General features: G+C 49.9%; 1 protein-coding gene across 1 annotated transcript; it reads right to left on the bottom strand.

Moving 5' to 3' along the window:
* Positions 1 to 403: 403 nt before the first annotated feature.
* On the bottom strand, positions 404 to 23,023 carry Mal (mal, T cell differentiation protein). Its single transcript, XM_050134409.1, has 4 exons — positions 22,811 to 23,023; positions 6,290 to 6,457; positions 4,718 to 4,843; positions 404 to 987 (listed from the first exon to the last, which is right to left on the bottom strand). Exons 1-4 carry the CDS (start codon positions 22,901 to 22,903, stop codon positions 913 to 915), a joined length of 462 nt encoding a protein of 153 aa, XP_049990366.1. The 5' UTR covers positions 22,904 to 23,023; the 3' UTR covers positions 404 to 912.
* Between the last annotated feature and the right edge of the window lie 342 nt (positions 23,024 to 23,365).

Genomic DNA, 23,365 nt, shown 5'->3' with positions numbered 1-23,365 from the left:
GGGAGTGGTCTGAAGACGTGCCCGAACACATCAAGAGACCACAGATACCCAGATGGAGCATTTTAGACCGGCTTTACAAAGAGAGGGAAGAAATGCCTATAGCTAGTTTTCTCAGGGCTTGAGAAAATTCTAATTGAGCAGACTACCGTGTCTTCAAAGAAAAAGGTGGAGCTCCTGGGATCTCCCTACAAGGGAACCACTATCCTGGCAGACACTGTGTGACCCTCAGCGAGTCATGCTGGGGAAGAGTGGCCCAGAACGCACATCTGAACTGTCCCTGGAGACACAGGTGAAGTCAAAGGATTCTGTAGGGGAAAAGTTGACTGGAAGGTGTCCCTGATTCCAGAGAATGAAAAACAACCCCTGTCGCCCCTGTACTCTTGAAGCATGAGATATAAAGGCGTTTAATGGAGTATTTCGAAGGGTCTCATCTTCCACCATGAGCATCTGGAGACCTCTGTTGGGTCTCAACAGAGAATTTCCATCCCTGCGACACTCAGACTATGCACAAAGCCTAAGATGTGCCGGAGACAAATGCTCTCCAGAGCCTGTGGAAAATTCCAGGAGGCAATTCTTAAGACATGCTCCAAGGGTCAAGGGGAAAATCGTCATTTCTTCAGATCAAGGTTCCCAGTTCCCACCCACTGGCCCTGTCCAGGGCAGAAAGGGCCCTGGCAAGACAGCTCCTTCCTCCCTCAGCTGGAGGTTAAACATAGCAAGCCCTAAACCCTTGACAGAAGGTAAACATGACACCCAAGAGAAACAGAACATGGCTTCCTTTTGTTTTTGTTTTGTTTGTTTTTTTGGCTTGTTTTCTTTTCTCCACCATGGTGTCTGTGCTCTAGGAAGTTAATGGGGGAGTTGGGATGATCAGTTAATGACATCTGGGTTTCCAGCTCCCAATCTGCTGTCCTATGAAGACTTCCATCTGATTAAGGAAAACACGGCATGGATCACGTAGAGCAGAGTGACCACGTAGGCAAACACCTGAAACCAGAGGGACAGAGGGAAGGTCGTTAGTGTGAGGTCAGTGGCGGGGCGTGGGGGGGAGGGGAGACAACTATGGAGGGACTTAGGGCTGTGAGGGCTGTCACATGGCTCTAACTGCCTGCCTCTGCCTCCTGAGTGCTGGGATTGCAGATCTTTAATTAAAAATGTGTGTTTGTGTGTGACTGTGTATGTTTGTGTGTGAGTCTTGTGTGTGTGCACATGTGTGCGTGGTACATATGTAGGCTATAGGAGGGTGTCAGGTGTTCTCCACTGTAAGATTCTCCACTGTTTGCCTTTGAGGCAGGGTTTCTCTGTGAACCTGGAGATTGCAGTTTTCAGGCCAGCTGTCAGACAGCTACAGAGAGCTAGCGGTCCACTGAATGCCAGAGTTTTGCAGCATTTGAAGGATACCCAGCTTGGAATATAGGTCCTGGGATCTGAACTCTGGACCTCACAATTACACAAGCAGCTTCTCTTAACTCCTGGGCATCTTTCCATCTTTCGAACCCTTCATCTTAATCCTGAATTCTTCATTTCCCAGGTACAATTGAGGAAACTGGGCTTCATGGTAAGCGGAGAGCAAGGCGCATGTGTCTGTGAGTGCGTGTGCTTGGTGGTGATGGCAAGACAGGGCGGGGCACCTAGCTTCTATCAACAGGAAGTGGCAGATGTGAGGAGTTGTTGAAGCGATTCAGCCTGTCACATTGGCAGTGGGAACATAGGCCTTGGACTGTCACCTGTGACTTGTGCCTACCTGGGTTCCGTGTGCTCCCATATTCTGGGTGGCTGACCTCCCTAAAGGCTCACCTACCTGCAAATCTAATATTTGCACCTGGTTTTGTGACCTTGGGGAAGGGGTCAAAAGTTTCCAGCTCAGGCCCAACATTCAGGGTGGCCACGCTTCCGTGAGTCTTGGAAATGCTCATAAACAGCAGCCCCGGCGCTCAAGCATGGGTGGACACTCCACCCTCACTGGCCGGAGGCGATGTATAACCTGAGTTAGCTAGTGACAAATATCTGCAAACTTATCTGAGAACTCCTAACTACCCAAGTCACCTGTCCCCCTCAGGTGGGACATCAGGCCCAAGGAGAACCCTTGGCAGAAGCACTTCACAAGTTCTGGAAGGGGCAGTGAGGGAAGACTTGGTCTGAAAATGAGATTAAGGAATGGCACACGGTGGATATTTAGAGTACGGGACGTGCTGTGACACATTTGGACCTTCAGAAACCCTTCTCTGTGGACTTCTCCCATGATTGCCCTCCATAGTAAGATCTATGTCAAGAAAATCTTTAGTTCTCCTGTGTCCACTTCTGTCAACCTCAGAGAGTTCTCCAGTGAAGAAGCTGAGCCTAAATGGGCCCTAATTAGGACCAGAGAGGGGACACAAGGCAGGCTGGCTGGTGTGAGGGAGGCTCCAAGATCAGGTGTTAATTCCTGAGGAAGAATGCTGCCTCCTCCCCGGGTACCAATCCAGAGGATACTGTGAACGGAAGTAGCTCTACTTTGAATCTGGTTCCCATGACACCTTATCATCTAGTCAAGTGCACCCACCAAGGAGAACATCCTGAGTTTTGATGCTGGCACAAAATGGCCAGGCATGTGCATGTCTATCATGTCCAATAAGAAAACATGGGGACAGAATCTGCTTTGGAGTGGATGCTTTGTCGTGAAAGGTGTACCATGGAATACGACACAATAATGTAATAAGCACTCTGCATCTACACCCAACCCCATGGTGACTTTCACATACGTGAGCTTGGGAGAGAGAAGTCAGGCATAAAAGACTGAACCTTGCACAATTCCACTTCAAGTGGCAGGCAAAACTGAACTGGGTGCTGGAAATAGGCTAGTACAGAGGAGATGGTGATAAGGTCAGTGAGTCTCTCTCTCTCTCTCTCTCTCTCTCTCTCTCTCTCTCTCTCTCTCTCTCACACACACACACACACACACACACACACACACTCATACTAGTAGTGCTGGAGATGGACTCTAAGGCCTTGCACATTCCAGACAAATGGTCTACGGTGACACACATCTCAAGGCCTGTATCCCAGCTCTTTAAAAAATATTTTATTAAAAATAAATTATCTGTGTTTCTGGAGGTGGGTATGTGCTTGTGAGTGAGTGCTCATGAGAGCCAGAAGCCAGTGCTGGATCCTCCAGACCCCAGGTTCTAGGCAGCTGTGACACACTAGATGTGCATGCTGAGGATGGAACTCTGTAAGAGCAGTACTCTTTCGCAACTGCTGAGCCCTCTTTCCAGCCGCCATGAATCCTATTTCTTAGTTATGGGAAGATTCATCTTCTAATAATTCACTGATACACCTGCCTGAACCTGTGCACTTGTCTGGATGAATGCTGCTTTAAAGTCAGAGAGAGAAGTGGGGAAGGTGAGGTGCAAAAGACAGGCAGCTTTCAACTTGTTCAGTGGGCAGGATTTTAATTCAGCCCACCTAGTTTTTTTCATCATGGACGAACTCCTGCCACATCTAGTCTACATCACACTACTATTGCCCTGAAGAATTTTAGAGGAGTTGTTGTCAAGTGCTTTGATGTCGGTGAACTCAGAAGGCTTGTGGGTTGGGAAGGGGTGAGGTGCTCCTCCGACAGGCAGGTGAAACAATGATTATAGACCCAGGCAGAGAGGATTGATCACCAACCTCAGGGAAGAAGGAACAATGTCGTCTGGCTACGCTGCTGTTTAGAAACTCCATGTTGGAAAGTTCCGTGATGTAGGACAGCTAGAGAGGGTAGTGGCGGGGACCTTGAGGTGGCCAGGTTCATGAAAGCCACTTAAGGGGAGCGTGCAGTTTCTCTTGGGTGGGATGGTATCCTCTAAGAATGATGCTCTGAGAACCCCCTCCCCCTCTAGATTCAGGAAGAACCATGCTCTCTAACACATCCCTGTAGACTGCGTTCAGCCTCCTTCCCATTTTCCAGCAAATGACAGGTTCAGGCATCGTGTTAGCTCATTCCACTTTGGGGTTTGCACGAATCATAGTCAGTTTCTAGAGATCTGAGAAGCACTATTTCTAACTCATTTTTTAATGCCACCCATAGTTAGAAATAAGTTTTATATTAAGGACTCTGAGTAAGTGCACCAAATACATTCCTCCAAGGGTACCACTCGGAAAAACATCTTCCTCAAAACAAAACATCTTTCTAAAACAATGCAATCTCTTACTCCTTGTTATACGGATCTAGTCAATGAAAAAGAAACCCACCCTGGCCTCAGTGTGCCTTGTGTTGACTCTATGCCTCTGTGGACAACACTCAAGGAGGTCACAAGACCCAAGTGGCCAGACTCACAGCCTGAAACTGGTACTGAAAGCACGCACGGTGGCCAAGACCCCGACTTTGACACTTGCCAATCTTGGGAAAGAGTCCAGGCTGGCTCTCCCTCTGTGAGATGGGCGTGACAACGACACTGGTCCCCCAGGATTATTGTGAGGGTCAAATGCGATCATATCTGCCCATACACAGCCAGTCTATCAGGAGCCCCTGTGCCTACTGAACCTTGGGCCGTGCAGCCCTGAGAAAACAACTAAGGGAGTCGTGGCCTGTCCCTGCCCTTCGTAGGGGCTCCTCTGATTCACAAATGAGGGGCAGGTTCGACTTCATTCAAGAGAGGCGTGGGCTGGGTCACCCTCCACCTAGCGCATCTGCAGCAGGCAAGGAGAGCCGCTTGTTTTGGGCACTGCGGGCGCAGGGTTGCAGGGAACTTACCACTGCCGAGATGTTTTCATGGTACTGCTTGTAGGTGAAACCATCGTACATTGTGATGGTGGCCAGGGCTTCCAGAACTGAGGCGCTGAGGTAAAACAGGGCCGCCACACAGTGGTAGGCTGCATCCTGAGGGTGAGAAGGGCTGTGTCAGAGATGAGAGGAAAGAGACGCTCCACTCCAGACACGGAGGCATAGACCTTGAATTCCCCACTTTTGTCTTTGTTCCAAACTCCCTTCGAACCACACCATAGCCCCTAAGTCCACCAGCTTCTCTCAGGATTTGATGGCTACTGCGCTGAGCTTCCTTTCCCTGGGCAGGTCCCACAGTGAGTCTTTTAGTGGCAGAAGATGCTGTTGACCCTGAGGTACTACCAAGGGAGTCTGGGGTGTATGCTGGTTACTCTTATTATTAACTTGACACAAGATTAGAATCTTCTCTAAGAGACACCTCCGGGTGTGTTCTGGAGGGTGTTTCCACAGAGGCTGAACTGAGCGTGGATGACTCACCCTGAATACGAGCGGTACCATCCCATAGGCTGGGGTCCCAGGCTGAATACAGAAGAGAAGGCTGGCCACGCACAAGCAGTCGCCCTCCTGCTCTCTGATTACTGACCAATGTGATTAGCACCTCACTTCTGCAGCTAACCCTTCCCCATCAAGATGACTGTACCCACAAACTGTGAGATATGGCAACAAGAAACATAACAAATACAGGGTAACAGGTAGAAACTGGTTCTGGACCCCAGGATCAACCACGCATGGTTAAAGTCCTGGCTTGCATGTGGGCTCTTTGTCCAGTCTGGGGAAAGAGAAGGCTGGGCCATTTCCCCTGTTCCCATTTTGTTGTGTTGGTCTTAGTTATTTATCTTGGCTCCTGGAATATTTCAAAGCGAAAAGGAACTAAAACAAAGTTCAGTGTGGTTGTAGTGATTTCAAAAGTTAAAGTAGAAAGGCTGTGGAGAAGTAGAGATCTAGCCAAGTGGCCTGAACCCACTTTTAATTAATAACAAGCAAGTCCCCCTTATATTTATCTGAGGCCTGTTTCCAGCTCCTCAAAGCAGAACTTAGTACAAAAGAGAGAACACAGGCTATCTTGGCACCCGAGTAGTCTAGAAGGCGTGGTTAGGTGGTGGTCGCCAGGGAGGCAGGCAAGAAGCATGGTCTGGTCACTAGGGAGCCATCAGCTTAGGCCCAGGCTCTAGGACTCTGCTCCCCAGGGTGGTGACAGCCCCCTGGATGGTGGGAGTAGCTGACAGCTATTAGGTGCCTGTGGGTGGGTGGGGATGGGCTGCCGGCTATGTGTGAAAAGGCAAGCGCAGATAAAAAACAAGAGTGCCCCCATGAGAATCTGCAGCAAACACGCGGATCCTGCCCTCTTTTCCGACTTCCTCAGTGCAGGAGGCGGTTACTGCTAGGAAGAGTCTAAACCGAGGTCAGGCCAACTCAGCTTTGGGTTCTGCTGGAAAATGTTTCCAGGGAAGCCTCACTCAGGGTTGGAAAAGTAGTCTTCCAGAGATGAGGGTCCAGCACCACCTCCCTCCCCCGACACAAATTCCCTGGGCCATCACTCACCAGTGTGATCCAGGAAGTCTCGCCGCTGTGAGTACCAAATACGTACATGACCATCAGGGAAGTAGTGGCCACGAAGCAGAATACAGACACGAACATCACCCAGCCCTGGATCAAAGGAATGGGCACCAGGGAGGAGGCGATCAGGATCCACACCAGGCCTCCAAAGACCTGCAGGGAGGAGACAGAGAGTATTGGAGCAGGGACACTGGGGCTACAGATACCCAGAAAGGGGACAAAAGAGGGTGGCAAAAATATCTCTTTTATCTTCCAAAGCTGCAGGCTAGGGCTCCAATCTCAGCGTTGCTATTGCCTTCTGGATTACTTTGTTTCGTTTCTTAAGTACAATTTTCACTTTTTGTTTAATAAACATTGTAATACACCTGGGCATTGTCTTAAGCACCTTGACAAATAGTGACTCGGATAACTCCAGTAACAGAGCTATGGGTGAGGAATGGGGTAACTGAGGCACGGGAAAGCAGAGGAACTCACCAATGGAAGAACTCACATTATTTAGTATTAGCATTAGAATGGCTACCCTTTCTTCTGAGTGTCTATTCTTCTCAACAACTTTGCGATTAGAATATCTTTTATATTATAAAACAGTAAGCAACCATCTGGGAGTGACAGACAGCAGATGTCTCCAAGGCTGGCGCTGGAGAGAGAGAGGGAGGAGACTAGCAAGCACAAGGCCAGCCCTGGCTAACAGTGAGTTTTCGGCCAGCCTAAACTAAACCTGTATCAAAAGATCAAGGGTTGGAAATGTAGCTTAGTGTTAGAGGTCACTTGTCTAGCTGCTGCAAGGCCTTGGATTCAATCCCCAGCCACAGAAAAAAGAGACTGTAACCACTAAGATGTCTCCAAGGCTGGCGCTGGAGAGAGAGAGAGAGAGAGAGAGAGAGAGAGAGAGAGAGAGAGAGAGAGAGAGAGAGATATTCATGGGGTCCAGTCAGAACCCTTGTCCACAATTGTCTAGTGAACAAAACCCATTCTATACCCAAATCCAATCTCTAGCCCCTGACAGACCTCAGGACCTGCCTCTGGGTATGTCATCCAGCAAACCCACACTTTTCAAGATTAGGTGTTCCCCCAACCCATTGAATGGTGTAAACAGTAGTAGATTTCACTGATGAGGGAGCCCCCTCTGTGTGCTGTGTTTACCATTAATGAATAAAGAAATTGCTTTGGACCTATAGCAAGGCAGGACTTAGGTAGGCAGGGAAAGCTAGGCTGAATGCTGGGAGAAAGAAGGGTGGAATCAGAGAGAAGTCATGGAACCAGTGAGACAGATGTGCTAAAACTTTGCTGGTAGGCCGCAACCTCGTGGTGATGCACAGATTCCTTGAAATGGGTTAAATTCAGATATAAGAATTAGCCAATAAGAAGTTAGAGCTAATTGGCCAAATGAGTGGCCCCCTCCCACTACATTTCACAGTACTGGGAGAAAGTTCTCTCCGTTTGCCTCCCTCCCTTCCTTCCTTTCTCTTTGTTCAGTTTTTGAGGCAGGGTCTTTCACTGTATGTAGCCCAGGCTAGCCTGGAGTAAGTAACTTCAGCTGGCCTCCAACCCATGTCAATCCCGTCCCATCACTGCTCTTGGAAGTGCTGGGATTTCAGATTCAAATAATCATGTCCAGCTCTCCTTAAAACATTGTTAATGAGCTGGGTGGTGGTGGTGCTCACCTTTAATCCCAGCACTTGGGAGGCAGAGGCAGGCGGATGTCTGTGAGTTAGAGGCCAGCCTGGTCTACAGAGTGAGCTCTAATACAGCTAGAACTACACAGAGAAACCTTGTCTCGAAAAAACAAAACAAAAGACAAACAAAACCAACAACAACCCCCCCCCAAACACACACACACACAGTTAATGAGATGTAACTCATATAGGATATGATTTGTGCACTGAAGACTCACGCTTCATGTTTAATAGATTTGTAAATACAAACTACATTCTCAAAGCCAAATTCAGATCACTTCATAAACTCAAAACTCTATAACCATTAGCCGTCTATGTTCATACTTAGCATAATGATTTCAAGGTGAACACTGTGCTTCCTGGAGGACCCTAGCAAACACCTGTGCTACCGCAGTCCCCACCTGTCCCTTGTGAGGTGTCAAAGTCAGAGAGCCGCTGGCTCCTAGGCTGAGTGATGATGGCTGTGGTGATGATGGTGCGCATCTGTGAGCTCACTAAACACCATCAGGATTTATGAGACACCTAGGGCCAGCCTTCCATCAGTCTCCTGTTTGTGTTACGCCTCAGATTGGGGGCAGGTAACTTTGAAGACATCCTTATAAACCCTGGCACTTGTCCTCCTGTCTGGCAATAGGTCTTCCCTGTACCCCTCACTGCCTGGCTTAAGTTTAACAGTGTGGGGATTGGGGAATGGAATGCAGGGCTGTATGGTTCTGGGATGGAGCCAGGATGGGGGTGGGGAGGAATCTGTGCTGTGCTGGTAGCTGAGTAGGGTCAGAGGGAGTATGAGGAGGTGGCAGAAAGGCTCACAGCCCCCTTGAGAAGATAAGGAGGATGAGGGGAACATGAGAGGAACAGAGCCAAGGAGAGTGTATTTCCAGACAGTGCCTCTGCAGCTTGGCTTCATCAGGGACTTTCTGCGTTGGGGGCAGAAACTCCTCATTGACAGCTGCAGCAGCTGTGGCGTGTGAAGGCTTCCACATCCATGGATTTGACCAATTGCAGATTTAAAAATGTTTGGAAAATCCAGGCATGGTGGTGGGTACCTGTAGCCCCAGCACTCCGGAAGCTGAGGAAGGCTTAGGAGTTTGAAGCCAGACTGAACTACGGAGTGTGACAATGTCTCAAAAACTACAATGCAAATATTTTGGGGGAAAAACAACCTGCATCTGAACTGGACATAACTTAGGCTACTCTTTCTGGCCTAAATGAAGGCTAAAAGCTGGCTCCGAGGAGGTGAGGTAGCTGGCCTGCAGGATGGCTTCAGAGGTGCCTCAGAGGGAAAGGTAGGCCTAGCTGGTCAAGGCAGACATGGGGCCAGGGTGTGCTGCTCTGGTGGGAGGCCAGGGAATGCCACAGGGAGGGACGCTGCCATGCTTTTCAGCCCCAGAGGGTGGGGCCGGGCACCATGTGAGAGGAAGGGACGGCAGAAGCTGGGCTGGAGGAAGGGTGAGCCATGGAGACCTGATATTCAGTATGAATCACAGGGGCCCAAGCCTGTTTACACCCCACTCCACCTTCAGGCCGTACAGAGGGCAAACAGAGAGAGCAAGCACGGGCACCCGCACCCAGAGATAAGTCACTCCTGGGCAGGGAGCACTCCTCTCAGGCCTGACTTCAGGACCCCGCTGGCCAAATATTTGTCAAGAGCAAGGGGGTAGGTGAGGGCTCAAAAGCATTTTCCTTCGTAATGAAAACTCTAGGTGTCTTTTGTCTTCAGTCTTTGGACACACAGAGGTGATTAGTTAAAAAAACAAAACAAAACAAAAAACCATTAATACAACTCGGTGGAGGTGTGGCCCTGAGGTCTACTCATGTTAAAGCCAGGCTCCCCCATTACCACCTCTATATTCCATTATAGCAGAGACACAGTAGCTGCCAACAGTGGTCTCAAGTAAGGCTCTCCAAATTGCTGACCAGGGAGCTATCCGGATTAACCAATCCCTCTGGGTCCCAGTACTCCAAACTGGAAAGTGGAGGTAGAACCTGGACTGATGCTCTAGGGTCCTCAGCCCTGACTAGCCATCAAATTAGCTGGGACACCTTTATAAAACCAAACAACATCTAGGCGCAGGCCCAGGGACAGAATCAACTGGAGAGACACAGAATGGCAGGACAGGAAACAGAGGACCCAAGCTCTTTGCCAAAGCCTGAAAACACATTTTCATAACACAAGGCTTCAGGTATTATTCTGCATGTTCCTGAGAGAGCAGAAGAGGAGTCAGCCCTGTTTCCAGGTTCCTGCAGGCTTTCCAGCAGAGCCAACAAGAACTCTACGCTTGGTCCTGTCTGGTCTCTTGATGCAAAATATCACTGGGAACTTCCTTCTTCTGTCTCCATGCTTCCGTCCCTGTTTTGCTTTGTGCATGAGGCCAGCTCGTCCCTGGATGTCCTCTAAGCCCCAGGACATAGTTTCACAGATTATGAGTGGAGGGCTGTGCGTAGGAAGGGGATGTTGGGCTGGGAACTGCCTAGTGTTGGGTGCTGAGAAGAGCTGTAGGGATTATGTTCAGAATGCAACAAAATGCTTCCAAAGGTTTAAAACGGGTTCATATCTATAGTTTACTCAACTGAATGATCTTTGTGAAAATGGTCTCCTCAGGAGATAGATAGCCTCTTGGGGAGCTTTTATCTGAACTCCAAGAAGATCCCCACTGTTTTATTTTTCTTTATTACATGTGTGTGTATATGCGTGTGTGTGTGTGTGTGTGTGTGTGTGTGTGTGTGATTGTGCATTCAGTGGTCAAAGGACAACTTTTTAAGAGCTGGTTCTCTTCTTTCATCATGGGTTCTGGAGATTGAACTTAAGTGGTTAGACTTAGGTGGTAAGAACTTTAGACTTCATGCCATCTCGCTGGCTTCCTGCTCGGTCTTATGAGTCACCTATGGGAAGCAGACCAAAGGAGGCAAGGGTACAGATTTTAGGTCAGAGTTCCTGAGTTTGGATTGGATCTGCCACGTACCAGTTGGGTCATCTGGTAAGTTACCCCTGGGTTAAGTTACTTAGCCTTTCTGTTCCTTTGTCTATGAAATGGTGACAACTGGAGCTCCGAAGAGAGTCGGCATCAGTAGGGACCTCCTGTCATGGAATAAAGCAGTCTCATCTGCGACCACATACAAATTCAGAAGGTTGTGATTTCAGTGCGTGTAACTGCTCACTTGCAAACTTGTTGGGAGCTGGAGATAACGAATTAATCAGTTATGATTTGTTTTGTCTTGTTTTGCGACACGGTCTTGATATATAGACCAGGTTGGCTTCATGCTGGGATTACAGTCTGGGCTTACTGGAGCCAGAAGTCACCTCAAGAACTGGGAGTGTAGCTCAGCTGATAGAGTGCTTGCCTAGAGTGTATGATGCCTTGGGTTCCGTCTCCAGTACATCATGGGCCCGGTGGCGCTGTGAGGAGGATCAGGAGCTCAAGGTCACCCTCAGTTATGTAGTAGTTTTAGGCTGGTCTGTGATTCTTGAGATCTTGTTTTTTTTTTTTTTTTTTGTTGTTGTTGTTGTTTTTGTGACCATATAAGCATTAAAAAAAATACCATGGTGTCCCTCCAACTGAAAGTTGTATAAAATGTGTCTGCCTAAGAAAACATAGTGGGTATGTAGATGTGAAGCTGTCTTTCTAACAATGAGCTCACTTGTAAGAGGAGAGTGGAATTCTCCAGAACATTCTTGAGATTCATCTGGAGTTTCTATCATTATGGAGCTGAAAGAGCTCTTGGTCCCAGTTCGTCCACTGCAGGGGTTGGATGACTAAGGTCAATGCCGAGGATTTATTCAAATCCTCCGGTTGTTCCCCTGAAGTACTATTATATGCTCTCAGGGTTACCACAGCAGAAAGTCTGCCAGAGGAACATGCCAAGACAGGAACCAAAGAGTATGCCACCCACATGCAACCCCCCTGAGTCAGGCATAGGGCTCCTAACAGCTCTCTTATGGGTAAACGTGACCATGAGTTTGTGTTTTGACTTCTTGGGAAGCAAAGGAAATGAGCCACAGAACTTAGGCTGTGCACCAAGCTCTAGGCTCCCCTGTATTCCCTGGGAGAAATCAACCAGTTGCCTCATCAGCTGAGAGGTGCCAGTTGGCACACCCCAGGCTTCTGGGAGGGCTGCCAGGCTCCATACCCATGAGTACTGTCCTGCGGCCACCAGGAACGGCAGCCCCAACTCCTGCTGGCCGTGTGCATGCGCTCCTTTAGTAGCCAAGAGTTATGTCAACACTGGGTGTATTGGCAAGTTTTATGTCAACTTGATACAAGCTAGAGTCACCTGACAGGAGGGAACCCCAGCTGAAACAATGCCTCCTTAAGATCTGGCTATAGGCAGGCAAGCCTATAGGGCATTTTTTTTAAATTAGTGATTGATGGGGGAGGCCCAGCCCCTTGTACATGAGGACACGCCTGGACTGGTTGTCTTGGGTACTATAAGCCATGGGGAGCAAGCCAGTAAGCAGCACTCCTCCATGGCCTCTACATCAGTTCCTGTCTCTGGGCTCCTGCCCGGTCTTGGCTTCCCTCAATGGACTATGACTTGGCACATATAAGCCAAACAAACCTTTCTATGGCATTTCATCACAGCAATAGTAACCTTAACCAACACATCAGGATTTTATTTATGGTGATGACTTGAACAGTGTAATTGCTGTGTGCTCCAGAAGGCTTTCCTATCTAGGAATAAACTAACTGGCTAAAAGAATCATTCTGTAAGTCAGAGGACAGGAGACATTCTTGTCCTCTGTGTGCATATGCAAGTATAGAAGTGTATCTATGACTTACATATGTCCATATAAGTTCATGTATGTGTGTTTGTGTGCCCACAGTTGCATAGCATGTGTTCTTATGTAGAGAAGCAGGTTAGGGATGAGCTACCTCCAAGGAGAGAGAGAGAGAGATGGCACCACAGGGCTAGATGGTCAAGAGGACACAGAAGATCAGGTATTGGGAGAATGAATTGGAGAGAGGGATAGGGGTCAGGGCAATGACTTTGGCCACTGAACACTGCAGCCTTCCCGGGATTCCTTGGCTTTGCCTTTGAAAAGTAAGTTTGGATGAAGCCGCAGACCCCTTTCTTGTTCTGAGAGGTGAGGCCGAGAGAGTAGAAGCAAAACCAGGAAAGTTCTCCAAGTTAATGGCAGCTCCACCTCCTGGGTCAGAAGAAACTCAGCTCCTAATGAGTCAGAAGGTGGCCTTCCTTCGCTGTCCCCATTGCTCACTCATGCAGCCCTGTCTCCCATGAGAACAGCTCCACATCTTCCAGTGCAGACTCAGGCAGCTGGTGAGAGCAGGAGGTGATTACAGGGAAGCCTCAAAGGCTTTGCACAGGAAGGGAGAGGCCAGTACTTTGCACAGCAGCCCTATACTGCTCCCTCCCCTGGGGCAGGGTGCAGAGGAGGGATCAGAAGGGTCCCTGTGTGGGGTATTGGGTTTATTGGGAATCTGGCATCTGGGTCTGTTAGGGAGAGCACTGGGTGTGTTAGGAGAAAGGCCTGCCTCAGTTTACCTATCCTCGTGGCTTTTCTTTTGGCCCCTTCACCAGCAGATTCATTGTGCCATTGGCCCTCCTTAGGAAGTTAGACAGTGAGTGACACCTCCTCTGAAGGGTCTGACTGGCTGAATTCAGGACCTCAGATGATATCAGCAGGGTGGGTGGAGGGTGGGAAAAGTCCCTTCCTGGTCTGCGGTCCCTCCACACTCCAGTGCCAGGGTAGGGCCTCTGTCCCATTCTACCTGCAAAGGGAGATGTGGCTTATTTAACTCACAGCCTCCTCCCCAGCCAGGGCTGAGCTGCCAATCCCTGAATGAATGGAAGTTCCCCTCTGGCTGGCCAGTGCAGGCGAATTCCACATGCATGGTCGGTCTCATTTGGATGGAAAATTTTGTACCACACCTATACCCACTGGGTGTGCCCAAAGAGATAAACAGAAGCAAAGAGTTTCTGTAAAAAGTACCAGACAAGCCACCTGTAAATGGCAAAATCCGTGGGAACACTAGACCAGAAAGGAGCGACTTTAACACCGAAAACAAAAGGTGTTGACGGCCATCAAGTAGGTTAGTAACTCAGTGAGCACACAAACACCCATTGGAATCCCAGCACACTTCCTGGGGGCACTCTTGGAACTTGGGGGCCACCATCATCTTCTCCTTTCACCTGCCCTTACAAAGTCAAGATGGTCTTGTGATCTGTAAATGTTAGCCGGTAGGAGGAGCCACAGACTCCTTTCCACCAGCCATGCTGAGAGCAAACCCTACTTCCAGAAAGTTTTGTGGAGTGCCCAGGCTTTGAGCACAGTCTCCAGACAAGCCACAAACAGAGGCCTGCAGAACGTGAGCTGATGCCAGGAAAGTGTGCTATTAGGGCGGGCTTCCAGGTGAGGGAGACAGGTAAGACCCAAGGGCCGCTCCTGAGAGGGGAACATTTTCACACCCCCGTCCCATTGAACACTGGGGCTGGTTTCAGAAGACCTAACACCCAAGAACTGGCTTCCTAGTCTTATGCACATCTTGTCTCCCACACCCCTGCAGAACAGGACCGAAGTTTAGGGATGTGAGGGCACACTTCCGAGTGCCCTTCCCTGTACCTACGCCCTTCCACACAGTCTGTATACTGTCACGCACTTGGAAAGGGTTAATCCCATTCCCACTGGTAATTGGTTTCTATGCCTGGAGGGTGATACAGCAATTCCTATCATGCCTAGTATCCCCAAAGAAGCTCTCCCCACCCGATCTGGCAAAGGCTGACTTAGCGGTGCCAAGAGCAGCTGGGCCAGCACCCAGTCTCCAGGACAAAGGGAAGGAGGGTGTTGCCTGCCACCACACCCACTTCCCCTTAGCTGCCCCATCAAGCAGGCTGGAGGGAGTTGCTGCTTCGCTGTTGAATCCTGATGGAAAAGGAGCCACTGAAAGCACCCATGCAGGACAGGGCAACTGGGATGTCCATCAGTGTCCTTCACAGCCCCACCCATCCTCAAGCGTCGTCCCACCCTGCCAGGTCTTAAAACAGAGAAGATGGTGAAGGTTGGCTAGACCCCTCCACGGCTGTCCTCTATGGGCACAGGGCAACCAGCTGATCTCAGAGCAGGGGTTGAATTATTAGCCAGTTAGCACTAACTGTTCCAAATAGCTATATAGTTTTAATTAAATCATGTTATTTTAAGAAGTATGTGTATACATTCTGCAGTGCACAGTGACATGCAGTCAACGACAGGCATGCACATGAGTAGTTCTATAAGATTTTACAGCCTGGCGATGACATGACTGTCTCAGTTTGTGGAAGTACACGCTGTGGCCTTTAGACGACATTAAACTTGCCTAAGGATGCTGCAATAAAAGGTTAGCTTTTCCAACCTGACACAACCCAGCGTCACCTGGGAAGAAAGTGTCAAGGGGGAATCGCGTTGGCCTGTGATCATGTCTGTGGGGGTTGTTTTAACTAAGTTAACCTACGTGAGAAGACCTAGCCCACTACGGGCAGTACCGTACCCTAGGCGGCGGGTATTTGAGTCTGAGCATAAGCAGGCAAGCGAGTATGCGTGCGTCCGTTGCTCTCTGCTCTTGGCTGTGGATATAAGCGGACAAGAGAATTTGAAGTTCCTGCTTGGAGTTTCCCACAGTGATGAAACGCGACTGGGATTGAAATCTGGAAGACGCCCCTTTCTTCACTACGTTCCTTCTGGTTGGGGTGCTTTATTACAACAGCAAAAGTAAGCCTGGTATTTAGCCAGATTCTCCCTAAATTTACTATGAAATCAACCCCGTTGCTGGAATTGGCTTTGGACGTGGCCATGGGGCTATTAGTACCAAGGGAGAGGGGAGTAGTCACTTGGTCCTTATTGACTGTCAACTGGGTTAGGCTCTTGACAGGAAGGGAGTGGCAGAGGAGATGGCGTGGGAGGCAACTCATGCCTGCTCCTTCCGCCACAGAGACAATGGGTGGCAATAACCCTGTTCCTACCCAGAAAAGAATAACAAGGTCCATATTTAAGAGCGTAGAACAAAGGAAGGACCAACATCCAGGGACAGCATGCCTTCTTTTATGGGCACAAGCCTGATCCACCCTGTCCTCTCTGTTGGGTAGAAGATGTCGTCTTTGGCCCTTCTCTGAAGTGCCCACTCCCTGAAACCTGTGCCTTGGCCTTCGGGGGCCTCCTTGGAAGTTGAGCCAAGACTTTCCCAGGGATCTGTCCTGCTTCCTGCCCTACTCTTGGCTGTGGTCCTTTCCTCTGTGCAAGTGTATTGATCTGTCACAACTCATAACAAGGCTTTCCTGTCATTCCACAGGCCCAAGGACCTTGGCGTGTCCCTGTGATCCACTCTGGGGTTGTTTTGTCCAGATAAGAGTAGAAAACTGCCCACTTGTGAGGTAGTAATCACACAGGGCCTGAGGCCATGAGGTGGGGATGGATTAATGACCCTGGGAAATGCCAGTGCTGGAGCCCAGCCAGAAGCTAACGGGGAACCAAGCCCGCCTACCAGCATGCAGAAAGACCAGCATGCAAAAGAACCCAAGCTTTATAGTTTCGAGACTGTCAGGGACATGCTATATGCTCCTCACTCTTGGGATTAATCTAAACCCATGGGAAGGGGTTGGACACATGCCCCCATGGTGCTTTGCGTCAGGAATGAGGGTGCCTTTGCCACTGACTTCGAAATCACTGACCCCATAAGAGACAGCTACTGGGGTAGTCTACCAGCACCTCCCCTAGATTGGTGATAGCAGGTCTCAGATCATGACAGACCCAGGGACAGATAATGTGATCCGTGGCTGTGCTGGGGCAATCTTAACCACAGACTCCTGCCAGAAAGTGTTTAATTGACCAAGAGTCAACCTCTGGCTCTGTCTATCTCAGGACCCTGGCCCCTGGCCGGTGCCCATCCCAGCCCTTTCTCTCAATGATGAGTCCTGCTGCCAAAGCAAAGTGTGGGCATTCTCCGGTGAGCAGCACCAGGCTCTCTCTGCTCGTCCAGCAGGGACAGGTCCAAACAGCCAGCTGAGAGCAGACCTTTCTCTCCCCAACTGGCATTTCATTTTGTGGAGGCTCTCAGGCAGGGAAGGTGTCTTTGCCCCAAGACAAGGTTTACAAACTGTGCCTCCCTCCTGATGGCCCAGCTTGATGACCCCGCCCGGCTCCTAGTTACGGACTCCTGATCAAAGCAGGCCACTGGCCCTTGAAAAACTGGAAAAGTCACTTCTCACAGCCAAGAACATCTCTCCCTAGACCTCCATAATTGGGTCTTTAAAAGAAAGGAGGGGAGTTGAATGCTGGGGGCAGAATTTGGAAGTGCTCCCCTCTCAACAGCTCAGAGAGGACCCCCATGACCAGTGCAAACACCACTACACAGTCTGAAGCAGCCCTAGCTCCTTTGTTAGGTGCTGGTCAAGTACAGCTAGTTCCACTCCCTAGGGACATCGGGGAATTGTTTGTGGAGAGTGTCCATGCCATGAACCTCTGAGAACCTCAAGACACCGAGAACCCCACCCTGCCACTCACTGACAAATGTCCATTATTCTATCCACCCATAAGAAGGTCTTGAAGGGTGACTGAGCCAGATTACATATGGCCACACCCACTGAATCAGCAGTCTGTGTAGGGTTTATTATTCTTGGACATAGGGACTAAGAACCCACAGAGTATATTTCTGTGTAGTGGGGGGGGGGTGTGTGGCCACCAGCTACCCAGTGTCTGAGCTATCTCTTCAGTCCCTGATGGGGACGAGGGGACCCAAGCCTTCCCAGAGCTGCCAAGTGGGCAGAACTATCTACTCCTGAACACCTTAGGTGTAAGACAACCGTTCTCCTGAGAGAATGTGGGAAATGTCCCCAGAGCCCTGTGGACCTGGCGACCTGGGCAAGAGGCTCCCTCTCTGAGGCTCAGTTTCTAACTGGACCTGCAGATTCAGTGTCTGTGATCCTACATCCTCTGTGCTCTGGCAGGCTGTCTTCCTGATGCAGTTAGAAAACTGCTTATTATCCCGTCACAGCTCTGTGTTGGGCTGGCTCTTTCTCACCCATGTGAAAAACTACGACCTGCCTAGTCACTTTCAGACAATAAAAAGTTCCCTTTTTTCCCTGAGACGCAGAAAAGCCATCATTTTAATAATTAACAGGTTTAGTTCAGTGAAGGAGTCAATACGGAAAACCAGTTCCAGGTAGCTCCTCATCCTGCCTCCACCCCTGCACCCTCCAAGTACCGATTGTCATCAGGGACTGACCCTGCTTCCTTCTCCACACTTCTGAGGTGCACAGGGTTATAAACAGCCACCGCTGGAACTCCTAGTACCCTTTTAAAAAAAGACATAGTATTACTCTGTAGCCCAGACTGGCTCCTAATTCATGTCCCGACTGATAAGATCACAGGTATGAATGAATCGTCACACCAGGCTCTGAGCATGCTCTTCTTTGGAAGTTTGTCCATCAACTTACAGCCATTCATGATGTCAACCTATCACTTGGTGAGGGGATTATGGGGTGCTGATGGTATTTCTGGCATGTCTGTCACAGTTTTGTAAGGGCAGCAGTGGTGGGGTTCTCTCCCAGCACTTTGTGGAAGAAATTGCCACTGTGAGGCCTGGTACGTCTAAGAATTGAAAACATTTGTGTTGACGTTTTTCCCCTCAGGAATGGTGGCCTGAGTGTCATGATGCATCTGACTTAGAAGGGAGGGGAGGAGGAGGGAGAAGACCAGGAGGAAGAGGGAAAGGGAGGAGGAAGAAAGAGGGAGGGAGGGAGGGAGGGAGGGGGGAGAGAAGAAGAAGAAGAAGAAGAAGAAGAAGAAGAAGAAGAAGAAGAAGAAGAAGAAGAAGAAGAAGAAGAAGAAGAAGAAGAAGAAGAAGAAGAAGAGGAGATATTATGGGCTACAAAAGGAAAAGTCCCTTACTGGGCAGAGACTTTTCTGCAGATGGGACCAAGAAGCTATGTCCTAGGTTGAGGAGTTGAAGGGAGGATTATTGGACACTTCACCCCTGGGCCTAGATGGGGTTGCATCTCTCTCCTCACTGCCTGTGCTCTAGGGATTCCCAGAAAGATGTGATCCCCTGCTGAACTGGACCTGCTTTTTACTACCCTGGAGGATCTTACAGAGACCAGGGGTTCTAGGGTAGGGGCACTGAGGCAGTGTAAGGATGCCAGCCCTACTGTAAGTCACAATCCTTTTCTGTCCTCTCTTGTCTGGGCAGTGGGGCATCTCCAGCCCATAGGCCCTGAACATCTGCGTCTCCCAGGCTATTGAGAGTTCAGGCATGGGAAACCGAACCCCGCGTCACCATCTGCTCGAGCTTCAGAACTGAAGAATAATCAGGCATTTTACACCCACAGGATGAGCAGAAGGCCACAAAGGCCGATGCTACCAAGAGTGACAAGGACGGGGAACAATGGAGACTTTCACCCTTGGTGAGAGTAGAGGGGGTCCAGGCTTCGCCTGAATCTTGTGTACACAATGCAGGGGTCCTCTTAGTGTGGCAGGATCCTGGAAGACAGCTGAGTGGGTGTCAGTGTCTGATGAGTTTCCTGGGAAATCTACTGGTGGGGTGTGTCAATTAGAATGACCCTCTGGGACAGCATGGTGGTGACAAATGAGAAACGGAGACGTTCATGCCCCGTGACCCTTCAGCAAAATTCCCACGCATTCGGGGAGAAATTTCCAGCAAGAGTTACAAGTACGTTCCTGCCAATGTCATCCGCAGCAGCTAAAAGTAACAAACTGGAAACAGCCAGAATATCCAACAATGGAAGAATGGATTAAAGAAAAACAGCAACAGGTATAAATCTCAAAGCATGCTGGGAGCTGCAGAAGGGCACGCCCAGTGTGATACGATTGTCACAAGTGTAAAACCATAAAATAGCACTGTGCTTATAGTCATACACACAATGGAGTCTGAAGACCGCTGGAATGATGAACATTTTCAGCCTCGGCTTTTCCTGAGGATGGAGAACGGAGAGAGCACAAGGGTCGGAGAGACAACATAGCAGATGTTGTGGAGCCTTAAAACCAAGAAGCGAGTGAGAGAAAAGAACCGAGAAAGATGGGCAGTCATTATACGGATGCTTGATAAAGTGTTATGTACACCTTTCTATTCGATTTGAAATTTCCCTAATGTCTTTGCTTTTTAAAAATTGAGGTAAGCTGGGTGGTGGTGGTGGTGCACACCTGTAATCCCAGAACTCGGGAGGCAGGGGCAGGGATCTCTATGAATTTTGAGGCCAACCTGATCAACAGAGAGAATTGCAGAACAGTCACAGTCAAGACTGTATGGAATCAAAAAGAAAGAAAGAAGGAAAGAAAGAAAGAAAGAAAGAAAGAAAGAAAGAAAGAAAGAAAGAGAGAGAGAGAAATGAAAATCATGTATCACAAACATCTAAAACTGATGAGGTCAGTGGCGTTCTGTATATTCATGGTGTTCTACAACCACCACCTCTATCTAATTAAAAACATTTCACCACCCGGAAAGGAAACCCCACACCCACTGAGCAATTAATTGCTCTCCAGTCCCTGTTCCCTTTAGTCTCGGACAAATCACCAGTCTGCATTCGGTCTCCATGGTTTTCCGGTCTGTGGGTACTTTATGTACACGGAGTCACAGTATGGAGAAATGTCGGTCCAAGCCATTGCCCATTTTTTTTATCATCGTGTGTGGGTGTTGACTTAGGGTATCCCACAGTTGAAGAAAACACCCCTGACATGGTCAGGGCCTCTCCCAGCCTTTTAGTTTTCCAGACCTCCATCAAGACACATGGCTTCATGTGTACGGTCTGTGCTTGGGAGCACGTAAGGGACGGTGTCTGCTGTCTTCCTTCTCTCCCAGGGCACCCCAGCCCTCATCTATAGAGGAAGAAAGACTCAAAGAAGATGGCAAGTGAGACACCGGAGGTTTCTCAAGACAGTGACAGGCGTGGGAAGGTGGACAGACACAGAGCGATGGCTGAGACGGAAGACACACTTTCTGAACAAGCGAAAGGGGAGGTCTCTGGTCAAGGGATCTCTGGCAATCCCTGCTGCCACACAGAGGAACGGAGCACACACCAGTGGGGGTGCATTTTCACCAAACAAGCAGTGCTGAGGTATTCCACGCCCACCACTCTCTTTACAAGGATGTTGGGTCCTCCCGTCCTCTCTGTGGATTTGCTTGTCCTGCCTGGCTGGGCTGCTGCTACCCTCAGAACCAGTCTTTCTGTTATACTGAGTAATTAACAAGCGGAGTGTGCTCTTGTGGACCTGCCACCACCAAAGCGCCCTCCCCTGTGTGCGTGTGCATGTGTGTGTATGTGTGTGTGAGAGAGAGAGAGAGAGAGAGAGAGAGAGAGAGAGAGAGAGAGAGGGAGAGAGAGAGAGAGAGAGAGAGAGAGAGAGAGAGAGAGAGGAAGGAGGAGGAGGAGGAGGAGGAGGAGGAGGAGGAGGAGGAGGAGGAGGAGGAGGAGGAGGAGGCTACAACCGGAGTCTGCAAAGAACGATAAAGCCCCACTGCCGTGTTCCCTAACGATTCCTGGCATGCCGTTCTCCAACAGCAGTTACTAAAGGCTACGATATTTTTGCTTAAAACCCTCCCTGCCCCATCACCTCTCAGATTGAGGCACACTCTCTTGTCAGGTCTCTGTGGGTTCCTCTTGGTAAAATTCCGAAGAGTGATCCATTATTTATTCCCAGGTCCCAATACTGGGCAAACATAGGCTAAGAGACGACAGACCAGACAGGCACTCCCAGGCCACCCAGGGGGCTCTTTCCCTAAGACCAGGTGCCTGTGTCAAATACATTCAGCTGGCCTAGTTCCAGGGCTTGTCTGGCAACCCTGAACATAGGAGGAACTCAAGGAAGCTGGAGGGCTTGCCAAAGACCTGGATGACCTTGGGCCTAAGTAGGTGTTCCTTCCTATTTGTAAGTTGTGGAGCTTGGCTCGGTGTTGTGGTTACTGCACAGCCTTGGACTTGGTTTACGCCTGGGGTGTGAAGTTACCACAGAAACACCCAGGTTTGGATTCAACTCAACACTCATCTCAATTCAGTGACACCCCTGGTTGAGGGAACCTACTATAATGTCTTTGGCAGCCACATCCTCCCTTCCCAATCATGCTGTTAGAAGCCGGGATCCCGTTGTTAAAATCACCTACATTTTCTTTTCCAAGTCAGTGTTCCACACAAAGGATTCCGTGTGGTGGTGGGAGCACGGGAGATGCTATCTTCACACCCACAGAATAAACAAACACCCTCCTGCCCAGGCAAGAGCTAGAAGCCCCTGGAGACTTGAAACCAAAGAAGGTCTGAAGCCTCGTAAACCAGAAGTCCACACTAGGAAACTTTCTCCAAACTACTGGGGCGGTTCTAGAATGTGAAGCTAGGAGAACCCAGCCCAGGTGCCGAGTCAGCTCAAGGTCAGTCAAGGGAAGCGACAGAATTCGCCTCTCTCCTCCCAGCCCTCACACAGGGCACACGGACTGCAGCCAGGCAAATGCCGGCCACTGTTTTTCTTACTCCTTGATGAAGTTAGCCACAGAAACAAACTCTTTCCCAAAAACTTCAAAAGGCTGAAAGAGTCTGTCTGTCCCAAATCTCTCTGTCTAGCGCACGGAGGGAGTCTTTGGTTACCTTTGTTTACTTAGACTCTGGGTGGAAAAAGCCGGGCACCTTGTAAGGAAGCTGCACTCTCATAGGACCAGAGCTCAGGGAAGAAGTTTCTTTGCACCTGCCTGTAGATCGATCCGATCCGCTATTTGAGAAAGGAACTGGTTTGACCCCCTCGGTGCTGCTAGTGTAGCCGGGGACAGCAGTGCCGAGCCCTCGAGGGAGGAAGCAGCATAATCCACCCCATCCCTTTCCCAGCGCAGGGTGCGCTACCACTCACAAACTCAAAGATGAAGAGCAAGTCAGGGAAGGTGACGAAGACCGAGAAGCCACTGGGCAGGGAGCTGCCACCCGAAGCCGCTGCCGGGGCCATGCCTGCGAGCTGGCGTCGGCCTTGGGACGGGACACGCGCACCTCCGGCTCACTGCTGACCACTCGCTCGCTCCGCAGAGCTCAGTGGCCGCGGCACCCTCGCGCGCGGGTTAAGAACTGAAGCGCCTGGGTCAGAGGAGGGCGGAGCTCCGGCCACCCGCCCCGCCCGGGTCCACTGCTTCAGGGGACAGGGCTGAATAGCCGCGGGCACCGCCCTGAAACCCAACGGGGTTCTCTCTGAGGATCTGCGGGGCTGGGGTGGGTGTCTGGACTCTACTGTCACACCCCGGGTGCCACCTGCCTGCGGGGAGCGGGTGGAGAGGCTTTGGGGCGGCACTTCCTTGTGTTGCACTTCAAGCAGGTGATCACTATCCATCAATAACCCATCCGAACCCCCAACCCATTAGGCACCCCATCTCTTTAACTCCAATTGGGTCTCCAGTCTTCCCTGGGTGCATTAATG

This window comes from Alexandromys fortis, unplaced genomic scaffold (genome assembly GCF_014885135.2).
Source record: "Alexandromys fortis isolate MF-2015 unplaced genomic scaffold, M_Fortis_MF-2015_v1.1 scaffold_6, whole genome shotgun sequence".
Taxonomy (NCBI): domain Eukaryota; kingdom Metazoa; phylum Chordata; class Mammalia; order Rodentia; family Cricetidae; genus Alexandromys; species Alexandromys fortis.
This window is presented reverse-complemented; position numbering and strand designations above follow the sequence as displayed.